We start from the raw sequence: 22,566 nt of genomic DNA, 5'->3' as shown, positions 1-22,566 counted from the left end.
ACAGATTAGCTGGAATCTAAAATTGAGCTCTTCAAATACTGGAGATACTGGAAACAGATTCTTCACGGAAATCAAAATACAGAGCTAGAAAAGTAAACTCTTACACACACATATATACAAAGTTCTGTAAGGGAGCAAAAGGCTAAAAGACTTCCCCCCCACACAAATGTAAATGTTTGCTGCTTTGATTCTCAGGTCTCACCTTAAGAAAGACAACCCACACATGATTGTGTTTGTATAAAAGATATTTACTTCAATTATCACACCTAGGGTGCTAGTGAATAATAATAATAATAATACATCGTGTGAGTTTCATACAGTGATATTGCTTCTCCATATCATATAGGGACCGTTGTACAGTGCTGAGAACAAACATTATATGGCTAACCAAACAAAGACAGAAGAAACAATGCCATCCTGCTGACGGAGGGAGCACTTCCCTACTACTGCCAGCCATATAAACTTTTACTTTTATGTTTAAACAAATACCAAGAAATAAAATGTTACAAAAGATGAGTCACAGCAACACAACGTGGGCTTCTCAAAGCTACTTGTACAAAAATGACACTTTTTTGGTCAATTGGGTCTTTGTGAGGATTTTTTTTTTTTAAATCTGTGATCGTGAATATAACAAACAAGCTCTAAAAACATCTAAGACTTAGTGCGTTACAGAAAAAAATATAAAATACTGCTAAAAATGTAAGACACCACAATACACTGGGGTAAAACTGAGCTTATTATTTAAAAAAAAAAAAAAAGTTCTCAGGAAAAAGTACACCACTTTCTGTTTGAGTTCATCTTGTGCTGTGTTAGTAGTCAGGGCATTTCAAAGGTCTGCCCATTATCATGGCAAGTAGTTATTGCACAAATGCAAGGAGTTAATTTCTTAATAAAAAATGAAAAGGGACATAAGGGAAACAATTAAAAAAAAAAAAAAAAAGAACGCTCCCTCCCCCCTACAACAAGCCAGTCTCAATTGACTTTGGATTTAACGTCCAAATTCACACACTTGATATTCTCAGAGCATTTACAGAGAGTGGGATGCACAGTGCCCGTTTTCATAAAAGGAACAGCAGAAAACGGTTTTCAACACAGAAATGCATAGACTATTCTGATAGAAATGAAAACCTCTTGCAGAAAATTATCTTATAGTTTAAGGTAGGGCCTTTTTTTTCCCCCTTCCAAGCTATGCCAGAAAGAAAAATCCATGGCATTAGAAAATTAATCTGATGTTCTTAGTGGGACATCCTCAAAAGGCAAAGTGCAAGTTTGCTTCCAATCCAAAGAAGAGGTGATGTGCCCTGCAACAATCTCAGCTCCTTACATCTTTGCCCACTGTAAGGTTCCTTATTGCAGGGCTCATGCTGGTTCAGTGCCGACTGAAGGCTCTTTGCATTGTCCCCCAAGCAGACACACCCTCCCTCATACAAACAGGAGTAATTTCCAGAGCAACATTTTAGTTTTTGCTTAAGCAGCTGTCTCTCTCTCTCTCTCTCTCTCTCTCTCTTTTATGAACTATTACCTACCCACAACAAGCTTGGCTTAACATCTTTTTACATTGCAAGAAAACCAAACAACTCCTCCATCACAAATATTAATTTACATGGTGTATTTTCATATTTCAGACCAGGAAAAGTTGTTGCTGCACAAGATTGTTTTGACCAACTTCATAGTGAGAAAAAAACAGCTTTGAATTAAAAAATTAAAACATATGCTGACAAAGATGAACATCACAGGAAACCAGTCTCTCTCATTTCAAATTAATACTCTTGAGCAGATTGCAATGTACTTTGATAAAGGGATATTGCATCTTCATGAAAACTTAATAGAGGCTCTAGGAGGCTTTGGGTATATGCACTCTCTCTATATACAAGTCTCTTCCCTCTCTATAATCTCAATTCTAAGACATTAAAAAAAATTAAATACAATGATTTGTAGATATTTATAGTCTGATTTAAGTTGACTGCTCCAGAAAACAAAACAAGGGCACGTTGATATGGGTAAGAATAATACAACCAACTGCCAACCCATCCAATTAGTAGAGCAATTCAATTTTTTCTTGAAAATAAACAGAGTGACATTGGTGAACTAGACCAGTGATACCCACTTAACTGATAAAAAGTGATACGCATACTCCTGCTGTGTTCATATACAGATTCTAAAATTAATTTCCTTATATACAGGAAAGCCTAGACTTTCTTTTTCTGTTGATGATTTTTCTATTGATGAAATACCGCTATATATTCTGTGCAGAGAGCAAGTGTTAGAAATAATATACAAAGGCCGGTACGGACTGAGGAGGTAGGAGGGAAAATCCCTATTCTTTCAAGTCCCAGTTGTACTGGAATGACTATAGAGTAAATCACTGTTTGAAGATGGCATGGTTCAAGAAGTTGAAATGAACATGGGAAATGTATATTAAGTCATGTAACAACAAAAGTAGAAGACCTCCTGGGTGCTTGACTAATCAAGTTATTAAAATGCTCACTGAGAGACCTGCTTACACAATTTTTGAGGTTCTTTTTTTTTTTTAATGAGTGTAAAAGATTACTGTGCAACGGTAGACTGTTTATTCCAAAAATCCATCATGCCAATGGAACCAAAGTGAATATACTCTTTCAGTAACCTGAATTCTCCTAGACTAAAGCTTATATTTGCCTACATTTGGTGTAGTAGTATGTTAGTTTCCAAACATAAGACTCAAATTTCTATTGCACAAAGCCTTAATGCACAGTACTATTAAGTGCTCTTTATCCAAGGGACCAACAATCTTGGGACACTGAAATGGATCTTGATTGGTCTATTTTCTCCAAATAAAAAGTAGGCTCTTGAATATGCTGAAATCTAGATCACTGTGCTTTAGATTATTCTCAATAAAGAGACTAGAAAATAAGGCACCTTAGCTTTCTGATTACAGAAAGTTTGATAAATAGTACATTTTATGAAAGGAGTAAAAGCTAAACACTTCCTGAAAATGCTGTTCTAATGTACAGGATTCTGGACGACATATACATTAAACAAACTAAGCTAAAAGAATCTTAAACTACATGATAATCTGTCCCCCCGCATCCTCCACAAACACCAGGCAATCCATAAACTCCATCTGAGGAGGATGAAAATAATTAACGGAATCCCCTGATATAGGAAAAAAAATATAGTTACTGAGTTGCTTATTCCCCACATGCCCTCCTTGTCCAGCTACTTTACCCAGAACTTACTTTACATACTGCTCTAGCATTTAGAGGTAACTAGGTACTTTGGAAACACTTTTTTAAAGCTAATAGTAACTTGTACACACAAATAATACATTAAAATAGTATTAAGGGGTCTAATGTAAAGTAACTAAAGCCCAAAAAATTGAGAGAGAGCCCTGACTGAAGGACCAAACACATTTCTTTCTTTTCTGAGTGACATGGGTACAGGATTGTATTTACAAAGCAAGTTAAGAGCCATCAGTTTTATTTTTTGTCTCAGTAAAAAAAGAAAGTCCAGCGAGAAGAACTCACAATATAAAATTTCAGTTGTACCATGGAAGTCCAGCTGGAAGGGACCTCAAGGGTCCTCTAGTCCAACCTCTGGCCCCAGTGCAGAACCTGCTATTCTTACACCATTACAAGCAAATGCCTATCCTGCTTCTTCTTGAAAGTCTCCCGTGAAGGAGATTCTCTTGCTTTCCTAAGCAGCTACTATTCTTACGTAAGAGTAGTTGAATCTTTAGCTTCAGAGGCAACAAAAATGAACTGCTGGTTTTGATTTGTTACTTGGCTTATCTTATTGATAAGCTGTTCATTTGTACTGCCTACCAGTATATGGCACTGGAAAAAAAATAAATGAGAAAGCCTCTTCCTTTAACTCAAACTGCCTAGGGATAGCAGCTTTATAATACACGTGTAAGAATGCCAAGTGCCATGATTCTCAACCAGGACGTAGAGGGGTATCATGTAGGGGTATCATGAGATCTTTTGAAGGAAGTGAAGTGTGAGGAGATAAGTACAGGTGCAGGTTTTTCCCTGCCTGGCTGCTGCACTCCTCCTAGCTGCCCAAGCCCTCTGTAAGGAGGCCAGTTCTGTAATAAATGAAGTTGTTTTTGAAATGGAGTGCTGCTCATTCACAAAAGTTATCAATGGGCGGGGTCAAATGAGGAGTGTCTTGAGTCTAAAAAGGTTGAGAACTGCTGGCCTGGAGTGTTAAATTCCTGCTAGCCATATCAGAGGAAAACCTATGCAAGTAGTTTTACATGGTGAACGGGGGTGTGGTCCCATCTAGCTTTTGTGCATCTCAGCTAGACCCTTGAAAGTATTGTTTTTTTAATATTCTGAATGCTGTCTTTTTTCTCTTCCCAACAATTCAACTCAAATATTTCAAATGAACTTATCCTTCAGATGCCTGTGGTTATATTTTTATAAAATAGATCTTACTTGATGGGAATACATAGTTTTTAACCTTTTCTCATTTGTGGGCCCCTAAACATTTTTGCATGGAGGTGCAGACACCTTTGAACTGTAAGCGGGGGTATGACTAGTCACATACTTTTGTTTGATTACAGTGAATCTTTCTCGGACATTTTAGAATTGGTCTGCGGACTCCCAGAGGTTTGCAGACCACAGGTTGAAAGCTACTACCATATGCATTAAAATATATATTAGTCCATAACATTTTTTGAATTTGACATTCACCCAGGCCTCAAAACCACATGATTTATGTGACTGGCCATTGTAATTCCTTATTGAGCCTCTAAATATGTTACATATATATATATATATATATATATATATATATATATATATAGGGATGTTTCAAAACAGGCATTGTGTAAATATATATGCGTAACAAATTTAAAATTGCATATTAATTTCCTGAAAAGACAGAAGATGATAACACAAGCATACCATCAGTATGATTCCCAATATACAGAATGACTGTAACGAATCCTACCACAAAATTATATAGTAGCTATGAAAACAATTCATGTCACTACTATTACAGAAATTTCCTAGGGTGAGTTTCCATTCCCCCTGGATCTTTGGGCTGGGGATTTTAGTTAGTTCAACAAATATTTCCAAAATTAAAATCAGTCATAGAGTTACAGGGGGAGGGAGGGAGTTGTGCATGAACCATGTAGAGTTAATCAGATCTTTTTCTAATATGAATCTAGGGATTACATGTCAATATATTTACAGCCAGGGCTTCAATCATCCTCCTCAGCTTAACTGTTTCAGTTTAATAAAGGAACAGAAGTGATATTACTAAATCAACAACTAGAATAATAATACACTTAGAGAGCAGGGGAAAATTGTGCTCTTGGACATGCATGATTTTGACTGAACGAGTCCAGAAACTGATGGAGCATAGCTATCCAAAACAAAATACAAATAGCCAAAGTATGCAATGTTAAAATGGACATTTTCTGTTTTAAAAACTTCTGTACTTGAATATTCATGATTGGTGAGGATTTTACAAGCTTGGAAATTAAATACATTTTTATTCACAAAATTAGTATGGCAGTACAAACCACCTTTAGTCTGTCAATCTGCATTAGGCCTGACAGAGTTGATTAACTCTTGGGAAGAAAAAGGTGTTTGGTCTCTGTGGCCTATCAATTCTTGGTCTTTGTGCTGATGCTAGTAATGGTGCTAGCATTACTAGCATCAGTATAAGTTTCATGAGTAATAGTGTTAGTAAAAGTTACACGAGTAATTTTTGTGAAGTAGACTCACATCTACTGAGAAATGACTCAGGACCAAATAACTAATTTCACATATGCCATAAAACAGCTAAATTAGGGAGAAATTCTTCCTTGTTCAGAGGACTACTGCTTAAGTTTTCTTTTGAAGACTTAAGTGGGCAGTTCTTAAATGATGCTCAAGTCTAGTGTTGACCTTTGCCACGAGGGTAAATTTCATCTCAGAAAGTGTGACTATTTTAGTAATTTATTACATTAAAAGGATATGACATATTAAATGAGGCCATGTAAATACCTGGATAGAGAGATTAAGGGGAATAAGTTCACCTTGCTTTATGTCTGTTGTTAAACATGAACATAGTACATCAACTATATTAAGTTTCACTAAAATGAACAAGAGAGAGGGAGGTAAGTAAAATGATTTTGATGGAAGCAACTAACGCATCCCAAAATCTCAAAGCACTTTATGAAAAGAGACCAGTGTCATCACTGCATTTTAAAGATTATGTCCAAGGTCATCCAACAGACCACTGACAGAGCCAGGAACAGAACCCCGGTCTCCTGACTAAGAGTCTGGTTCATTGTGGTTCACAGTCTGGTTCACTGTGTAACATAGCCTGGGGTTTTATTTTAAATTGTTTGGAGGGAGGGAGGATTAAAAATTCTTATTTGCATAACTATAAAAAATGCCCTTTGATTTAAAACTGTTTGATTGTGCATGCCACACAAAGGAAGACAAAGTTAGTGTTGGGCTAGTGAGACAACAGATGGTACCAGGGAAACTGGAAGGACCAATGTAAGAGTAAACCGAAAACTGATTTAAATCCTGTTGTTAACATCTGTAGAAATTAAATTCAGGAAGGTTAGGATATCAGCTGCTTGTGTCTTAATAATGGCCTGTAGAAACAGTCACTTTCATTTGACTTTAGACTTCAAATGATTGCACCGGATATTCGATCAGGCCCTGGACCAAGTAAAACATTTTCTTCCTCTCTCCCTATCTTTCTGATAGTCTCCATGAAATGTTTATACTGTGGAGCGCTGGAGTGATTTTAAAACAAACTGACTATGCATAGAGATATAGATGCAGGATAATTTTAGCAAGAGAAGTAATTTAAGGAACTTGATTAAAAGGAAGGCTAAGATGGAAGAGTGAGTAACTATGCCCTCTGCATACATGTTAAAAATTTCACGTTTTTTATTCCCAATGAATTCCTTTGCTAAGTAAAATGGATGATTTCTCAGCGACTCTACTAAAAGCACCAGTCCACAGTACTGACATTTTGGTTTAAATAAAGAAGCTGTTTTGCATTTAAGTGCAAGAGAAAGTGTCTGAAACCAATTACTTTAAAAAAGATATTTCCATAATCTAAATATGGTCAAAATGTTTTTCCATTTTTGAACTGCTGAAGTTTTTGCCAAGAGCATTTTTTCCCTTTTTACAGTAAAGTACTAAACCCCCTTGAAATTAGGGATTTTAAGATGGAAACTCTGACAGACCCTTGCTAGTGGAGACTGTACTAGGTTTTTCATTTTTCCATCACAATGTTTTGTCAGATATTCCCCAACTCTAATTTATTTAATTAATCAACATCATAATTTTACTCTGAGCTAACACTGGGATGATGCATTTCCCCCCTGGCCTCCAAATTTCACTTAAAAAAAATTGCAAAACAGTAATTTCTATACAAGTGTACCAGAAAATATTGCATAGAATTCTGCAGTGTTCATTAACCCCTTTTCTAGTGTTCCCATGTGAAAAGAAAGTTTATATGAAGAATTGATGCAAAAATCTCTTTCCTACTGAGAAAGGCACATGACTTTTAAGATTGCTCTCATTCTAATAAAAAGAGCTTGTACTGAAAAAACCCAGTGGTACATAATATGGATGGAGTGCACCAATGCAGGGTCCATTATAAAATGGCTCTACCCCAAAAATATTTATAAATATTTTGCAAGAGTGCAAGTTAAAACTAAACTGATCACATTCTACAGCATTTAGTACCTGCGTTAACTAAAACCCCATTTACTTTCTTTTTCAGTAAGAAAATTACATGATTTCACTGATAGAAAACTATTTACACAAAAAGCCCCGGAACATTATCAACAGCCATATTTCATCTGCTCACAACTGACAGAATAATAAGGGATAATTCCCGTTTTAGCTAAGTATCAGTATTGACCTCCTGTTCTGCCCTACTCAACCTGAGAGAAAAGTGACAAAATTTTAATTGCAGTATGAAAGTACTCATGGTAAAACAGCCTATACTTATTCTTTTAATGCTTTACAAAAAGTATGAACTTCATACAGAGTTTAAAAAGAATGCTTTAAAATAAAACAAAAGAAAAAACGTAAGAATGGAAACTCTGAAAAAGTTTGCCATGCCAGGGGCACATCTTCTGTCTATCAGCAGAAGAAATGAACAGCCTACCTTTCGGAAGTGCTTCATTTTTCAGTGTTCTTTATGAAATGACTGCACACAAGGAGTGCACCACATGTTGATCACGTGGTACTTAATGCAGCCTTTCACCTCCATTACTCTCAGGTAATCAGTGATTGAAAAGCTCTATAGAGTCACAGCCCAACTATTTTTGCATCACTTGTCCACTAGTAGTTGTTTTTTTTACATCAAGTAATAACTTGTAATAATATTTTTTTCTGACATTAGCTTCAAACAACATGCTTCATTAACAAAAAATAGTATAGCTAAAATCATCCAGCATAAATGCTAGTTAACCCTTTTTAAACCAGGGAGGTCTTGTCCATTTGGAAAACTCATAGGGCACCAGTCTCCAAACAAGCACGTAAGGTGAAAACCTGGAAGGTGATTCTTAGCTGGAATTCTGGTGCCATTCCAGTGGAAGTCTAACAGTCTTATCCATGTTCATCCTACACTATTATATATGACATAACAAAAGGAACGAAACCATTAATAAAGTGCCAAAAATTCAGAGGAATACTGACAGCATTTTATCTGATTAACTTCATAATAGATACTGATGACAACCCTTAGCACAATGGAGTGACTTCTGACTTTTAAGTGCTGCCTGCATCCAACAAAATTATATGATTCTAAACAGTATAATGGTGCTTACAATTAACCATTAGTGTTATAAAAGGAAACACTTTTTTTCTACAGAGGAGCTACAAATATACTTCTTAGAAACTGGAACAGCATTAAAAATGACTAGAAATTTTTTAATATGTGGCTTTTCTAACAAACTAGTGGAAATCTGAAGAGCAAAAAAAGAACAAAAACCTACAAAGATATTTTTCAAGGCACTTAGCTATTGCTTATCAAGAAGAGAGATTAACCCCAAGTGCTGCATATGGATCCAAACTGAATATTATTATATACTCATATTATACAGCAGCAGCTCTCAGTAAGCATCATGTGAAATGCCATCATCTAGACACAGGCACAATAAGAGATGAGGGGAATCTTAATTCAGCAAAATAAATACACAGTAAGCAAGCAAAATTTAACTACATGACTATATCAAACACCCGGATCTCAACTCAATAGAAAGGGGAGATGGAAACAGATGGCAAATATATTCTTCTAAATTATAGAGAAATTAAAAAAAGAACAAAAACATTAAGGTCGAATATGCAAAAATATCTAGGACCATCTAATCTGAAGTTCCCTCTCTCAGCTGAACAGAAGATCTTTACACTTTGTTACTACTCATGTTCACGTTTACATATTTTAACAGGACTTGTATTTGTAGATGGACCTGGAATTTTTAAACCAAACCATTTCCTCATAAGGAGATATGGTGGTGAACAGAAGAAACCTAATGGTAACATCGGCTTCACCATGTTATCTTATTTGCCAGAAATTCTTTCAGCCTACCTGTATTTCCCTATATGAAGACGCTGGCAAGCTTCTCAATGAGGCTACCACATGCTTTTTGTCTTCACTACTGCAAATTTTCTCCTCCGTTTATCAAAGAAAGGGCCAGTTGCTCTCTTTGTTTGTCAAATTTGAGTTTTGCATCACAATATGTCTTTGATTACCCATGGAGGTAATCTGAAATCATTCTAGCAGTAGAAGCAGTAACTAATCCTTGCCTTTCAGCCTCCTAGAGCCTTCTTTTCTTATTCATGAAAAGACTTTTTAGTGTACTGACTCTTAATTTGTGAGAAGTTGAACTAATGCTGCAGTGGCATGTTAAGAGACTGTAAATCAAATACATAATTTCTAAAACATCATGCAAGAAATGTGGTTTCACATCTTACAGTCAAAATCCTACTAGTTAATTAATACAAGCACACTGAGGTGTAATATTGGGAACATATTACCTTTAAAGTCAGAACTCCTCTCCCTGCCCCACCCCCCCACCCCCAAAATAAAAAAAGTAATATTAATTAAAATTAAGAAGTAATGAATGCACCATTAAAGTGTCATCAAAAGATGCTGACCTAAGACAAAGGTTTCAATGATACACAATACGGTCAAAAAGTCTTCAATCAATAATATACAGTATGACAACTACATCTTGTAAATTATACCCAATACTGCCGGCAGTCTATCCCTCTAAAGAATATTTGCCCCCTTTCATCCCTTCCTAACAATCAGATAATAAAATACAGCACCTATAAATAAGCAAAAAAAAAATATATATATATATACCGAAATCATCTATTGTTAGTTTTAAAGATATGGCAATAAAGGAGTCTAAATTAGCAAACTTGTAGAAGCCATAACTGATAAAACAGCTTATTGAAAAAAGGTGGCAGTAATGCACTCTATGTGTGCACAAGTACGTAAGAAAATACACAGACGTATAAAATTGCACGCATACACTCACGCACACACATCCTTCCACACACCTCTATGCTCACGCATATACATATAGACAAAAGGAGGAGTTAGAGACAAGTTAGAACTTGATTTGTACTTTGATCAGTTCTAAACTGTGCATAAAATCATGTGAAAAGGCTGCATTTCTGAAGGGCAGAATCATCTGGACTGGGACTCAAGAGCACAAATATTTTGGTTAGGAGTTTGGATTAATTTCATCTTGGTATAAGCCCATCTGGTCACTGCCATATACTCTTTTCCCACACAAAAATAAGCTTCCCACAACTAAAACATATTTAAATCAGTGCTTGTGGTGGGAAGAGAGTCAGTAAATGGCTACCTATAGTAGGAAGAAATCTCCATTTGAGGTAGCCCTCAGATCCCTCTTAGTGGTGCATGATATCAGTTATGCATGTAAAGAAAATTAACTAATTCCAGGTTTGTTGAAATGCTTCAGGTTGTAAAATACATTGCTAGAGTTGCAGGCTGAAATGTTACTGGCCAACTTCTCTCTCTCTCTTTTGTGATCTCTCCCTCCCTCTCTATATCAGAAACGTATTCTGTACACTACAACTCAAACAAAATGATCAAGTACATACTGTTCTAAGTTGTCTCCTAGCCTCCTAGATATGAGGTCTGATCAGCGTGCTCTGTGGTTAGAGGTTAAAAAGCAGATTATAAAATACCTAGATTCAGATTTTTTTGTCCTGATTTGGCCTAAAATGGAGTGTATTAAACAAATTCTGGCCTGCAAAAGACCAGAATCAGTTAAAGCTATGAAACAATGTGCACTACGTGTCAATATTCTATTTCACTTACAAGAAAACACTAAGTCAGCTACCACAAATTAAGATATTTTCCTGATGTGACTTTTTTTTTTTGTTTTGTTAAAAAATATGTGGAGTAAATGTGGTTTTTTTTAATTCAAAGTTTCAAACAACAAGATTCTTTTCTTTTCTTGAAAATATTTAGGAATCCAAACTAGTGTGTTTAGAGTCGGTTGACTGTGCAATCTCTTAGTGGCAACTGAACAGCTACAAAAACTTTCTTTTTTTTCTTTTTTTTGAAAAATCTCCCCTTTTTTCCTGGTTTAAGAAGATAATAGTGTATTATCGCTCTGTAGCCATTAGATGGCAGATAAAAAGCCCCCTTTTAATATGTGGGTTTGATTTTTTTTTTTTTTTAAGGTTTTTTGTTTTTTTAAAGCCCACACCAAAGAGGAGGGCACAAGGCAAAGCTGTATGAGTTATTCCAGAAACTGTGGAAATCACTTAGGGCAATAATAAAAACACTTCAGGGTACAAAAAAGCTTGACTACACATTTCAGTTTTCTTCCTTGAAAACACAAACATAAATTGGGCTTAACGCTCCTTTTGTTTTCTATATGCACCTTGGCCTATGGCGTTTTTGCCCTGTGGCCTGCAGGGCGGTAAGTGCGCAACACAATAAAACCAGTAGAGGTCCAGTTTAACTTCCCCAGCTCTCTAGAGTTGGGTGAGTTTAATCTCAAAACTCCCATTCAACGGGCTCTTCTCGACTAGCGGCCTTCTCTAAACGGTGGATTATGTTGTTCAAGTTTGCTGCTTTCTTTTTCCTCAAGGTGTTGTCTCGTGTGTTCTTGGAGCTTGCTGCCTCGGAAAAGTTGAATAAGCTCTGAATAGAGTTGGTTTTCTGTGAGCCTGTAGCCAATGTGGAACTTGTACTTGGCACACTGGAAATTCTCTCTGAACTTTCTTTTGACTTGTAGGAGCTCTCCCCTGTAAGGACTGAGGTGGAGGCAGCTGAGGTAGAGGCATCCTCTTCTGTAGCAGAGTTTGGCATTGTCTCCAGAGTTTCTCCTGAACTTTGAGATCCTGGTGGTGAACTTTGACGTGGTGCTTTGAGCCTGCCCTCATCATCAGTATCCTCCAGGCTCTCCATTCCCAAATGGAACGACTCCGTTTTCTCTGAAGATCTGACATCTTGCAGTGCCTCTTCCCCCACTTCAAAAGTTGACTCTGCTTGCCCTCCCTGAGACTTTGTGGTTGCATTGTTGTACTCATCAGCCTCCAGACCACTTTGTTTTCCTTCGGGTGGGCCTTCTGTGTCCACACCATCACAGCTGTCTCCTTCAGAGCTATGAACTGCTCTGTTGCTCCTGGCCGAAGGAGAGTCACTTGATCCAGCCTGGCCCTGGCTACCTGCTTGGATTTCTTCAATGAACAGTTCTCGACGGATGCGAGACCTAGAAGACATAATAGAAGACTGGTAAGCTTGGCAGTTGCCATTTGTACTTGAAGATCACAGTGACATACGTGCTTCCTCAAGGAACTGACAAGAAACATTACAACACATTTACAACAAGCCTTTTCCTCAGGCTCTGGACAGGTAAGCCAAATCTGAATCATTAGAAGGGATTACAAAGCCAAAGTCAAATGATTCAGTAAAGAAATATTTGAAAAAAAATGTAAAAGCTCTTTACCTAAGTGCAGGAAGGGAAGAGGGAGGGGAAAATATTTGAATCTGGGATTTTGAGTTGAATCACATTTTCACTTTGTGTAAATACTCGATGTGTAAAGACTTAAGACATTTTTAGAGAAATCCACCTCTGCATGAAGTTCAAACAGCATACTATATATTCATTGTAAATCTCTTGCTGTCATACAGTTCATTTCAGTAATGATATTTTACATAATGCAAATAGAGCAAATTTAGTCCTTGCAGTTTGGAATTAACAGACATCATTTTTGCTCTTGGAAAACTTAAATTTAAGAAACATACTGTACTGTTTATAAAATAAACTGACCCTGCCTATAAGTCAACCCCATACTTTCAAATTCAATGAAAACGAACCTGCCCCCCAGTTACTGGCTGGCTTTTAATGGTGCTGTGCATGGGTCATCTGCTCTGTACAGGAATGCCATAGTGATCTAATTACAGGTTGACCCCGAGTGTAAGTTAATTGCAACTTGTATGGTTCTTTTTGAGAAATGGCTTTTCTTATAATAGGAACAATATATTATGCACTGATATTTACAAATTATAAAAGAGTTTGACATGAAAACCCTTAAAGATTTGTCCATGTTCCAACTGCACAGAGCTTCAAGAGAAGGACATTTTTATCTAACCAGAAAGAAACAGCTTGTAAACACAATACAATTCTACTCCTAAAAAAACCTATAGCTTAACTAAAGTTAAACAACAAAGAGAAAAAATAAATGTCTGTGAACTGAAATCGTGGTAAAAACAGTAAGACAATTGTTCCGAATCCGTTTCAGGGCAGAGAAACTTTCTGACTGGTTGTCAGTTTACAAGCCCAGCCTGACTTCTGCTTCATTTTTTATTTATAAAATCAATTTCAGAACATGAATAGAGACATGGCAAGCTGTGCATTTCCAGGGAATTAATGCACTCCATTTATGGTTAAAGTCACCCAAAGTTCTACCTCGTGTTTCCTACTACATGAACTGTGTAATCATCATCCAGCAAGGCACTGCCTATGTCGTATTATTTGGGCTTCCCCATAGGAATTTCCCAGGTCAAAGGTGTTTTTAATGTCACCATCATACTGAAAAGTCTGTGAAAAAAAATGTCTTGGTGTCTAGATGAATTACATATCTGAACTGGACAATACATCTGATCTTTTATAACCATGATGTCTGTGGATATACAAGTCAGATATGTGTTGTAGGATGTGCCTGTTGTTTCTGGATTGCAATAAAATTGGACCTCGGTATGTAAATATACTGAAGGGGACCGTAAATTTAGCTACAATATAGAGAAATAGTATTTGTTACAAAAAATATACCACCACTGGCTTCGATGATGAAGGTCTAGCCTTCTCATATCTCAGATGCAGCACCTATTACTCACATTTATAGTCAGTCTTCCAAAGAACCCTGGATTTCTTGCTAGAGACAATACACTTTTAGAAAAATACAGACTAAGAGCAGAATACTATGAGAAGGAACACTGTGCTTACAGCTAATGATATTATTAATTTGCTTTGGATGCAAGAGTACTTCAAAAGTAATTGCTGACTTTGCTTTTTCTAGGGTTTATGGATCTGTAATTTTCTTTAGGAGAATATGATTCACCAAACAGGAGTCCAGAGATACTAATATTAATTTGCTATTAACATTAATTGTATGTGTTGTATAAAGTGTATTACTAGGTTTTATTTGCTCCTGTAATCTCCAAAGTATAGAAGCACATCATTCACTGAGACACGAGAAGGAAATGAGTCAGAACTGCATGCCCACCCACCTAGGGTAACATGTTTAAAATACCACTATTCCAGTTAAGAAACTGAATCATCACACCATCTCATTCAATACTTGGCCATTGAATATAAGCATGTTTGATGGGTATGTGAATACCTGGAATTCATTTCCAACATTGTGTCTGGCATTCAATCACTACATTAGCTGAAGACAATGTCCCTACAATAAAGGGGAGCTCATGGAAACAGGCAATTCTACAGCCTGTCTGTCAGTAGAAGATGCTGAAACTGCATTGGCAAGATCCTGAAGGCATCTTCAATATCTTACAAGATACCAGGGGATCTCTTGGGGACTACGTTAGAGTTTACTGTACGTGACTCTGAACATTTTTCAATTAAACAATTAAAATGTTCTGTCTCATTGCAAAATTCATTTCTATGAAGAGTGTGTGAACATATGAGTAGTTCAATAAATATGAACAACTCAAATGCACTGGGCTAAGATTCATAAGAACCAGTTTTATTCCTGGCTAAACCACTGATTCTCTTTACGCCCTTGGAGAAATCAATTAATCTTTCTACCCCTCAGTTTTCCATATGGCAAACAGGAGAATTAAAAAAGTATTTCTCCTGCCCTTTGTCTATCTCAGTGATTCCCAAAGGGTGTGCTGCAAGAGTGACAGAATTGTGCTGTGAGATCCCACTGTGTCAGGAGGCAAAACACTCTCCTCCACCATCACCTGGTACCCTGTACCTGCCCCAATTACTCCAGTTGCACCTGTGGCTCCTCCTCTAGGGACTTCCTCTGCCTCTGCTGCCTTCCCCTATTCTTACCTACCCCATACAGCCCACGCCAGCCCGTCCTGGCAGTGCATTCTGCTGCAAGCAGACAGAAAGCCACACTTTGCAGCCCGGCTTCCCCACCATCTCTCCTCTCATGCTCCTCGGACCAGCAGAAAGGGTAGGGGTGGATGTGAGAGACCCCGCAAGTGCTGCCGTAGCAGCAGGGGCTCGCCTTGCCCCCTAAGGTACAGACCAGGGTGTGGCAAAGGGCAGACAATGGAAAGAGCAGGGCACAGCAGGTAAGGTTCTGCACCTGGCACACTTAAGTGGCACCAGCTGTATCAGTGATTTTCAATTTTTAAAGCCTCAAGGCCTCCTCCATATCTCTTCTCAATTTAACTCTCTCAGTGACTATCAATGGGGGTGCTTCAATATTCAGAAAAGTTATGGAGTTATTATTTTAACAGTACATCTAAGCACTGGTATGATTTCCTCTGGTAGGGGAATGGAATATGGCACGTTTTGAACAGAAATACACCCTCCCCCTCCTCTTTTTAGGTGTGTAAGTGAAGTGTGCCGACAATTTTAATCTAGAAATAAAAGTGCCTCAGGTATGAGAAGTTTGGGAAACACTATCTATTTCAATTCTAAGTTATTTGAGGCAGGGACCACTTCTAAATAGGCATGTCTACAATTAATAGCACAGCAAAGCCCCAGCCTCAATTGGACCTCTGATGTTCATGACTTTTATGCATCTGTGCTGAGCACTCAAAACTTCCACTGACTTTAAACAGGTGCTAAACTTGTTCAAGGTCACCTCAAACCAGTGGTGCATGTGGGAACAAAATCAGGTCACCTGATTCCAATCCCTGGGCTCTAACGACTAGACCATATTGTCTCACTTGTACCTTGTCTGTAACTGCAGCAGCAGTCTGCATGAATGTGTAACTTGGTGTGGCTAAATGTGCTGATCGATCATGACTTGTCATGCTTTCTCACAGCATGTTTAACAGTTCTCATGATAATGAGGAAGATAACACATGTCACCAGTGTACCCTCATTCATCTGTATAAGTGAGAACAGCACATTTTGCTGTCAGGCTGAAAGGAACATATTTACATAGGCATTACTCCAACTTACATATAATTGCCTAGAAGTGAGAATTGGAAGAGAAGGCTGTATTTGGGAAACTTTTAACTAAGATGCTGAATTTGTAGCACGCACAAATCAAATCTGATTAAATTTAAGTACAAATCATTGTGAAAGGGCTAAAATAGGAACTGGTGGCTATATTTTTAAAGTTCTCTCTATTTACTACTGTATACCCTTAGGCCTTTTATTAACCAGAGGTCTGTTTTGTCTCAATAATGCTCCCATTAGTGACAAAGTGGGGCTGAAATGAAAAAATATTTTTAAATGCAAGTTGTTTTAAAAAAAAAAAACCCGTAATAAACTATGGCTAAGATATCAAAAAGAAGTAGCTAACCATTAGGGGTGTGCAAACTGGGCCATATTTGATTGTGATTCAGATTCAGCCTGAATCAGGGACAGTGATTTGATCTGCTGATTCAGAACACTGTCCTGATTCGATTTGGCTGAATTGCTGATTCTCCGAATCAGCATCGAATCTTCAGATCCGGACACAGCTTTAAATATTTTTTCTACATACCTCGAGGTACCAGGCGCAGCTTGTGAACACCGTGATGCTGGGGTGGATGTAGTGTCCCACAGAAGCACAGGGGGACACCCCTCACACCTCAGCAATTGGCCATGGGGGGGTCCCAGGAGGCGCCAGTCGCCAAGCTGGGGGGTGGGTCCCCTGCGCATTCCCTGGTGGACCTGAAAGTGGACTGGAAGTGCCCCTGGTCCACTTCCGGTTCCTCTGCTGAGTGTGCTGGGGACCACCCTGTCTCCTGTGGGACGCGCCATCTGCCCCACCATGTCAGCATTCACGAGTCACCTGGTACCTTGAGGTATGTAGAAAAAACATTTAAAGCTATGTCTATGTCCAAATCATCAAATCTCTCCGACCTGATCTGGAGGATTCCAATTTGATTCGGAGGGATTAAAGGGTCTCCTGATTCGAGTCACGTTCGGAGATTCGGCTGCCAAATCAGGCCAAATCTGCCGAATCCAATCAGCGACCAAAGCTACGCACAGCCCTATTAACCATGTCAGTCTGAAGTCAGGCAGAAGGCAGGGTAAAGATGTCTCCCCCAAGATAATAATCTCTATGCTAAGATAATCAAGGACATTCCTAGCTAGCAGAGAGAGGGATTGGGACTGTTATTTGATACATCTTTTACCTCTAAACTTACAACTGTGTTATATTGATCAGTGCCATTTTGGGAAAAAATAGCGTGCTAAACTGACTAGGATTCCTGATCAATTTCTTGTAGCCAGAAGCCGAGTGTGTTTATCCAACTCCTTCTAATTTTTACATGTCATTCAAACGCTGCCTCTTCAGTAGACAGAAACTATTTCATGCATTCAACTTGTGAGACGATTCTTTTAAATGTGAACAAGGAATTAAACTGAGACTCAAATCTCATTTCATTGCAGCTTGACTCAAGGGTTTATCATAATAGTGTAATAAATCTGTGGCCACCGAGGACTTCACGGTTGTCAGTATGCTGTACACCACAACTATTTGGAACTTTGTGAAGAGAGAACACATTCCTATGATCTCAAAAAGATCTCTACCCCAGGAGGTAAATGAAAATCCTCAGATATTTTCACCAGTGTAGAATGTATGATAAATGGAACAGTTGATTACCTGAAAAGGGCAGTAATAGAGGTAGAAAAAGAGCTGAAGAGAGAAACTGGTTCATTATAATAGGAGTTACATACCATATTTTCTCACTTACACCACACCCCAGAATAAAATATGCGCCTTGTTTGCGAAAGGCAGAATTAAGAAAAAAAGATCTTTCCTTGTAGTTAGGGGGCCAAGCCCTATTCTGCTCCCTATGAGGTGCCTGCAGATTGTACTTTCACTTTTGTCCAGTAACCAGCACAAACTGTTCTTACCATGTTCCTCACAAATGTGCATGGCAATTACCAGCAGCTGGTTTTAGAAAAAAGGTGCATGTTGTATGCAAAAGAACACGACATATTCCATATTGCCAATGGGGTTTTTTAGCTCACATTTAAGTCTTATTATGATGCATGGAAATGATAGCAGGACTTCATATTGGGAAGTGCTCCTGACATCAAACTATAAGCATTTTTATTTGCCTAGAATGATTTTGAAACTTGTATGCATTGTTAGCATTATCACTACAATGCTTAAACGGCTGACTGTTACCACACATTTTGTATGAACAGCCAACATTAATTAATACAAAAATAAAATACTTGGCCTTTCACAGCTAGAGAATATGGATTATGCTCAATGGAGATCCTCTGTAGGACAACTATTGTACCTGTAATTATGGAACCAGTTGATCACTGTGCTCGTTTTCAAGTTGAGCTGTGTAGCGAGTTCCTCAATGGTTTTTGGTGATGGGTATGGCTTTTGCTGATAGGCTCGCTTTAGAGCTTCTTTCTCTTCTGGTGCCAACACTACTCGTGGTTTCTTTAGCTGATGCTGTGGCTGTGGGCTGGCTCCCTGACTGTAGTCTATTCCAACCGACGAGGATTCACACGATTGACTGTCACTAACTGAGCTGTGCCGTCGTTTCATGTAGGCTAAAAGATAAGTATATTAGATCAGCAATAAATCAATACAAATGTAAAAATCATTGAATACATCATCTAAAGTAAATGCAAAGGTTGCAAGCTGTGCATCTGTGGGTTCACGACAGAGGAAATGAAAACCAGCACTTAAAAGGGGCAGATCAGGCATGAACAGGTGGTAGGGAAGGGAGAAATGGAAGAGAAGGAAGGAAAAATACTTAGAAACATTTCAGAATTTGGAAAATGTGAGAGATGGATAACAGTGTGTAGAAGTCAGGCACATTGTTCAAACGTTACTCAAAAACTCTTCATTTTATGAAACGAAGCATTTCATGGAAGCATCTAGTTACGTCAGTGTTACACCTCAAATGTTTTCTGCTGCTTCATATTTAAAATTTCCCATTACATTAAATTTATACTTTGGTGGCTCAAAAACAGTGAAACCTTAACCACATTTCCAACACAAGATGGCGCTTGGCACCTGTCAAATCTTAACAATTCTGTCTAGGCCCTAAAACGGTTCAGAGGTCTCTTGCTTTTTTCTAAAGAGCCTGGCTATACTGGAAACAGTTTATAATACGACAAATAATCTACATCGCCTGCAAGATTCCAGTTTTGAAAAACAAAAGGAAGCTGTTGCTTCATGCGTGCTAGCTCACCGGATCAATCCTAGAAATCTAAGCAATGTCATCATGGACCACCATCTCCACAGGCATTTGAACTATCCCGGTGAGTTCAGTGAGGAAGAGACCTGGCTAATAGTCACAGCCTTGATTGATTTACATTGGCTGAAGGGAAGCAGGGCCTTATCAACACTGTCACCATCATGTAAGAGCACTGCTAAAGAGGCCTTGTCCTTGCAGTAAGCTGAAAACAGCACACTTAAATGGTGTTACCAATTAAATGTTGTAATGGTCCATTAAATATTTAAAAAGTGTGCAAGTAATTTGATAGCTGTGCCTATCGCATTCCAACTTACAATGGTATTCCTCCCCCTCAGCTTTATCATCAGACAGAGGGTACATACAAAAAAAAATACATGTTCTCTGCCATTCCTCTGTATATCTTTTTGGGTCTTCAGTCTTGAGGTCTGCTTCATCATCTCACACTCAATGACTGTAGTAGATTTAGTGGGAATGTTCTACCCTGTCATAGTAATCAAAGTGAATTTTGAACATATTGTTTAACCTTCTTGGGTACCTGAATTGCCTGCACTTTGCTTTTCCTGAACATGACAGATTACCTGCGAATTGCCTACTATGTAAGATCGTTGATATGGAACAGCATATAAGCTGTTCATGATCCATCACTCTGTTGTGACACAGAGTCCTGCACTCACTAAAAGTAAAATGCAAGAAAATTGTACTTTAAAAATTCATTCAGATTGACCAAAACCAGGTAGGTTGTTTCAACCAGTGCAGTTACTCGTAAATACATTGCTTTGAAAGAATTCTTGTCCATATTTCGGCAGCTAAATGGTGCAACCTGTAATGCTGGCATTAATGGGTAGCACATGATATATTCATATATTTCTATGGGGCCTTTAATCTCAAAGTATTCCTAAGCATTTTCCTAACTTATATTAATATACAATCTCTAAACCTGTCTCTTGGTTTATTTCTACAATACAGACACAAAACAGAACATGAGCATCTATTTAGCAGAGTACTACAACACCACAGAGCAATTTAGGAAGGGACGTAGATGAGACGAGCACGTTTATTTGAAAACGTAAAGAAATCTGGAGATGTTCCAATTGAAACTTCTGCAATTTGGTTAGGTCACCGGGTTTAGCAATCCTACATCTATGCAAAGAGATGTTCAATTATTACAGGTGTACAGAAGCTTGGCTTTACTTTGCATCCCAGATATGGCACCTCTGGCATTAGAGTAATTCTACTCCACCCACTGAGGCAACAGATCAGGCCAAACTCAAGAGCACAGAACATCGTCTATCGAAGCAGCTGATTTTCCTGGATGGTTCTTCATCCAATGGCCTAAATGCATTTTTATCTCAATGCTATGATTATAATGGCACATTCCTGCTAATGTCTGTCTTTTGTGCAACGGGAATAAAGAACGATGGAGATGTTTTAGAGGGAGCTCCACTGTTAAAATTAACCATAACACCCACCAGCTGATATCTTCCAGATGAGACTGTTGCTCCACTAGTTTAACTTTATACAGTCTAATATCCATCATTTATGTTGAACCAATTCAGGGACCCAATCTGGCCTGTAGGGCCAGCCATGCACTACTCATCAGGCCTGTGGGGACAGGCAGTTTGATATTAGGGGTGTGTGAAACGGACCATACTGGATTCGGATTCAGCCTGAATTGGGGACAGTGATTTGATTCATTGATTCAGATCACTGTCCCCGATTCGATTCAGCCAAATCCAAATCTGAAGAGTCGATGCTGATTCGGCCACAGACACAGCTCTAAATGTTTTTTTCTGCATAACTCGAGGTACCAAGCACAGCTCATGAACGCCGAGATGCTGGGGAGGATAGAGTGTGCCACAGGGGCACCCCCCTGTGCGTTTCCCGGCAGACCCAGAAGTGGACCGGAAGTGCTTCTGGTCCACTTCTGGATCTGCTGATGAGCGTGCTGGGGAGCCCCCCGCGCTTCTGTGGGACACTCCATCTGCTCCACCATCACAGCACTCACAAGCCGCCTGGTACCCTGAGGTATGTAGAAAAAATATTTAAAGCTGTGTCTATACCTGAATCGCTGAATCTTTCCGAATTGATTTGGAGGGTTCCGATTCATTTCGGAGAGATTAAAGGGTCTCCTGATTTGATTCGGATTCGGAGATTCAGCCACCGAACCGGATCAGGGACCAAAGTTTCACACAGCCCTATTTGATATGCCTGCCCTAGCATATGTTCAGCTGGAAATGATACAATGACTACAGAACAGCACTACAGACTGCATACCGAAGTAAATCTTTTCAGAGCCTTGTTTGGAGCATGATGTTACCAGAAGTATGCATAATGATATGTCATAAGAAGTAGGGTCTAAGTCTTCTACAACGGGGGGTGGTGGTGGGGACAAGGTAGAAGTCTAAACCTTGGGGACCTGAAAACCCTGCTAGAAAAAGGATCAGTTAATGTACATGGGGAATTTGCTGACCTGTTTACATGGGTGTTCATAGAATAAGCTTCAGACTAAAGGTGAGAGGCATATATGCACTCATCTTTATCATAATTAATTTATTCCTCTATAAAATGTAGCAGAGAAATAAGTGATAATGTTTTATTGGTAAAACATACTGTTGCATTGTTCTTTCACTGACACTAACTGAAGGGAAACTTTTATTGTTAAATGTAGTTCTAGAGTAATTTAAAAGGTTAAACCACAAAAATGCCTACCTGTGTGAGAAAAATCTGGAGTGAATAAAGGACTGAGTT

At 38.4% G+C, this 22,566-nt stretch overlaps 1 protein-coding gene across 9 annotated transcripts in view; it reads right to left on the bottom strand.

Annotated features, from left to right (window-relative positions):
• CUX1 (cut like homeobox 1) overlaps positions 1-22,566 on the bottom strand; it is a 415,956-nt gene that overhangs the window by 44,308 nt on the left and 349,082 nt on the right. For 7 of the 9 annotated variants that reach the window (XM_059717047.1, XM_059717050.1, XM_059717046.1 and 4 more), the window contains 2 exons: positions 18,901-19,165; positions 228-12,715 (listed from right to left, as the gene is read on the bottom strand). The exons of the other annotated variants lie outside the window; for them this stretch is intronic. In XM_059717047.1, the coding sequence (XP_059573030.1) occupies positions 11,998-12,715; positions 18,901-19,165 (983 nt within the window). In that variant the 3' untranslated portion in view covers positions 228-11,997. Of the gene's footprint in view, positions 1-227; positions 12,716-18,900; positions 19,166-22,566 lie in introns of those variants that run through there. 9 annotated transcript variants of the gene reach the window in all.

This window comes from Alligator mississippiensis, chromosome 14 (genome assembly GCF_030867095.1).
Source record: "Alligator mississippiensis isolate rAllMis1 chromosome 14, rAllMis1, whole genome shotgun sequence".
In the NCBI taxonomy this organism is placed as follows: Eukaryota; Metazoa; Chordata; order Crocodylia; family Alligatoridae; genus Alligator; species Alligator mississippiensis.
The sequence above is the reverse complement of the archived record's forward strand: the minus strand, read 5'-3'. Positions and strand labels throughout refer to the sequence as shown.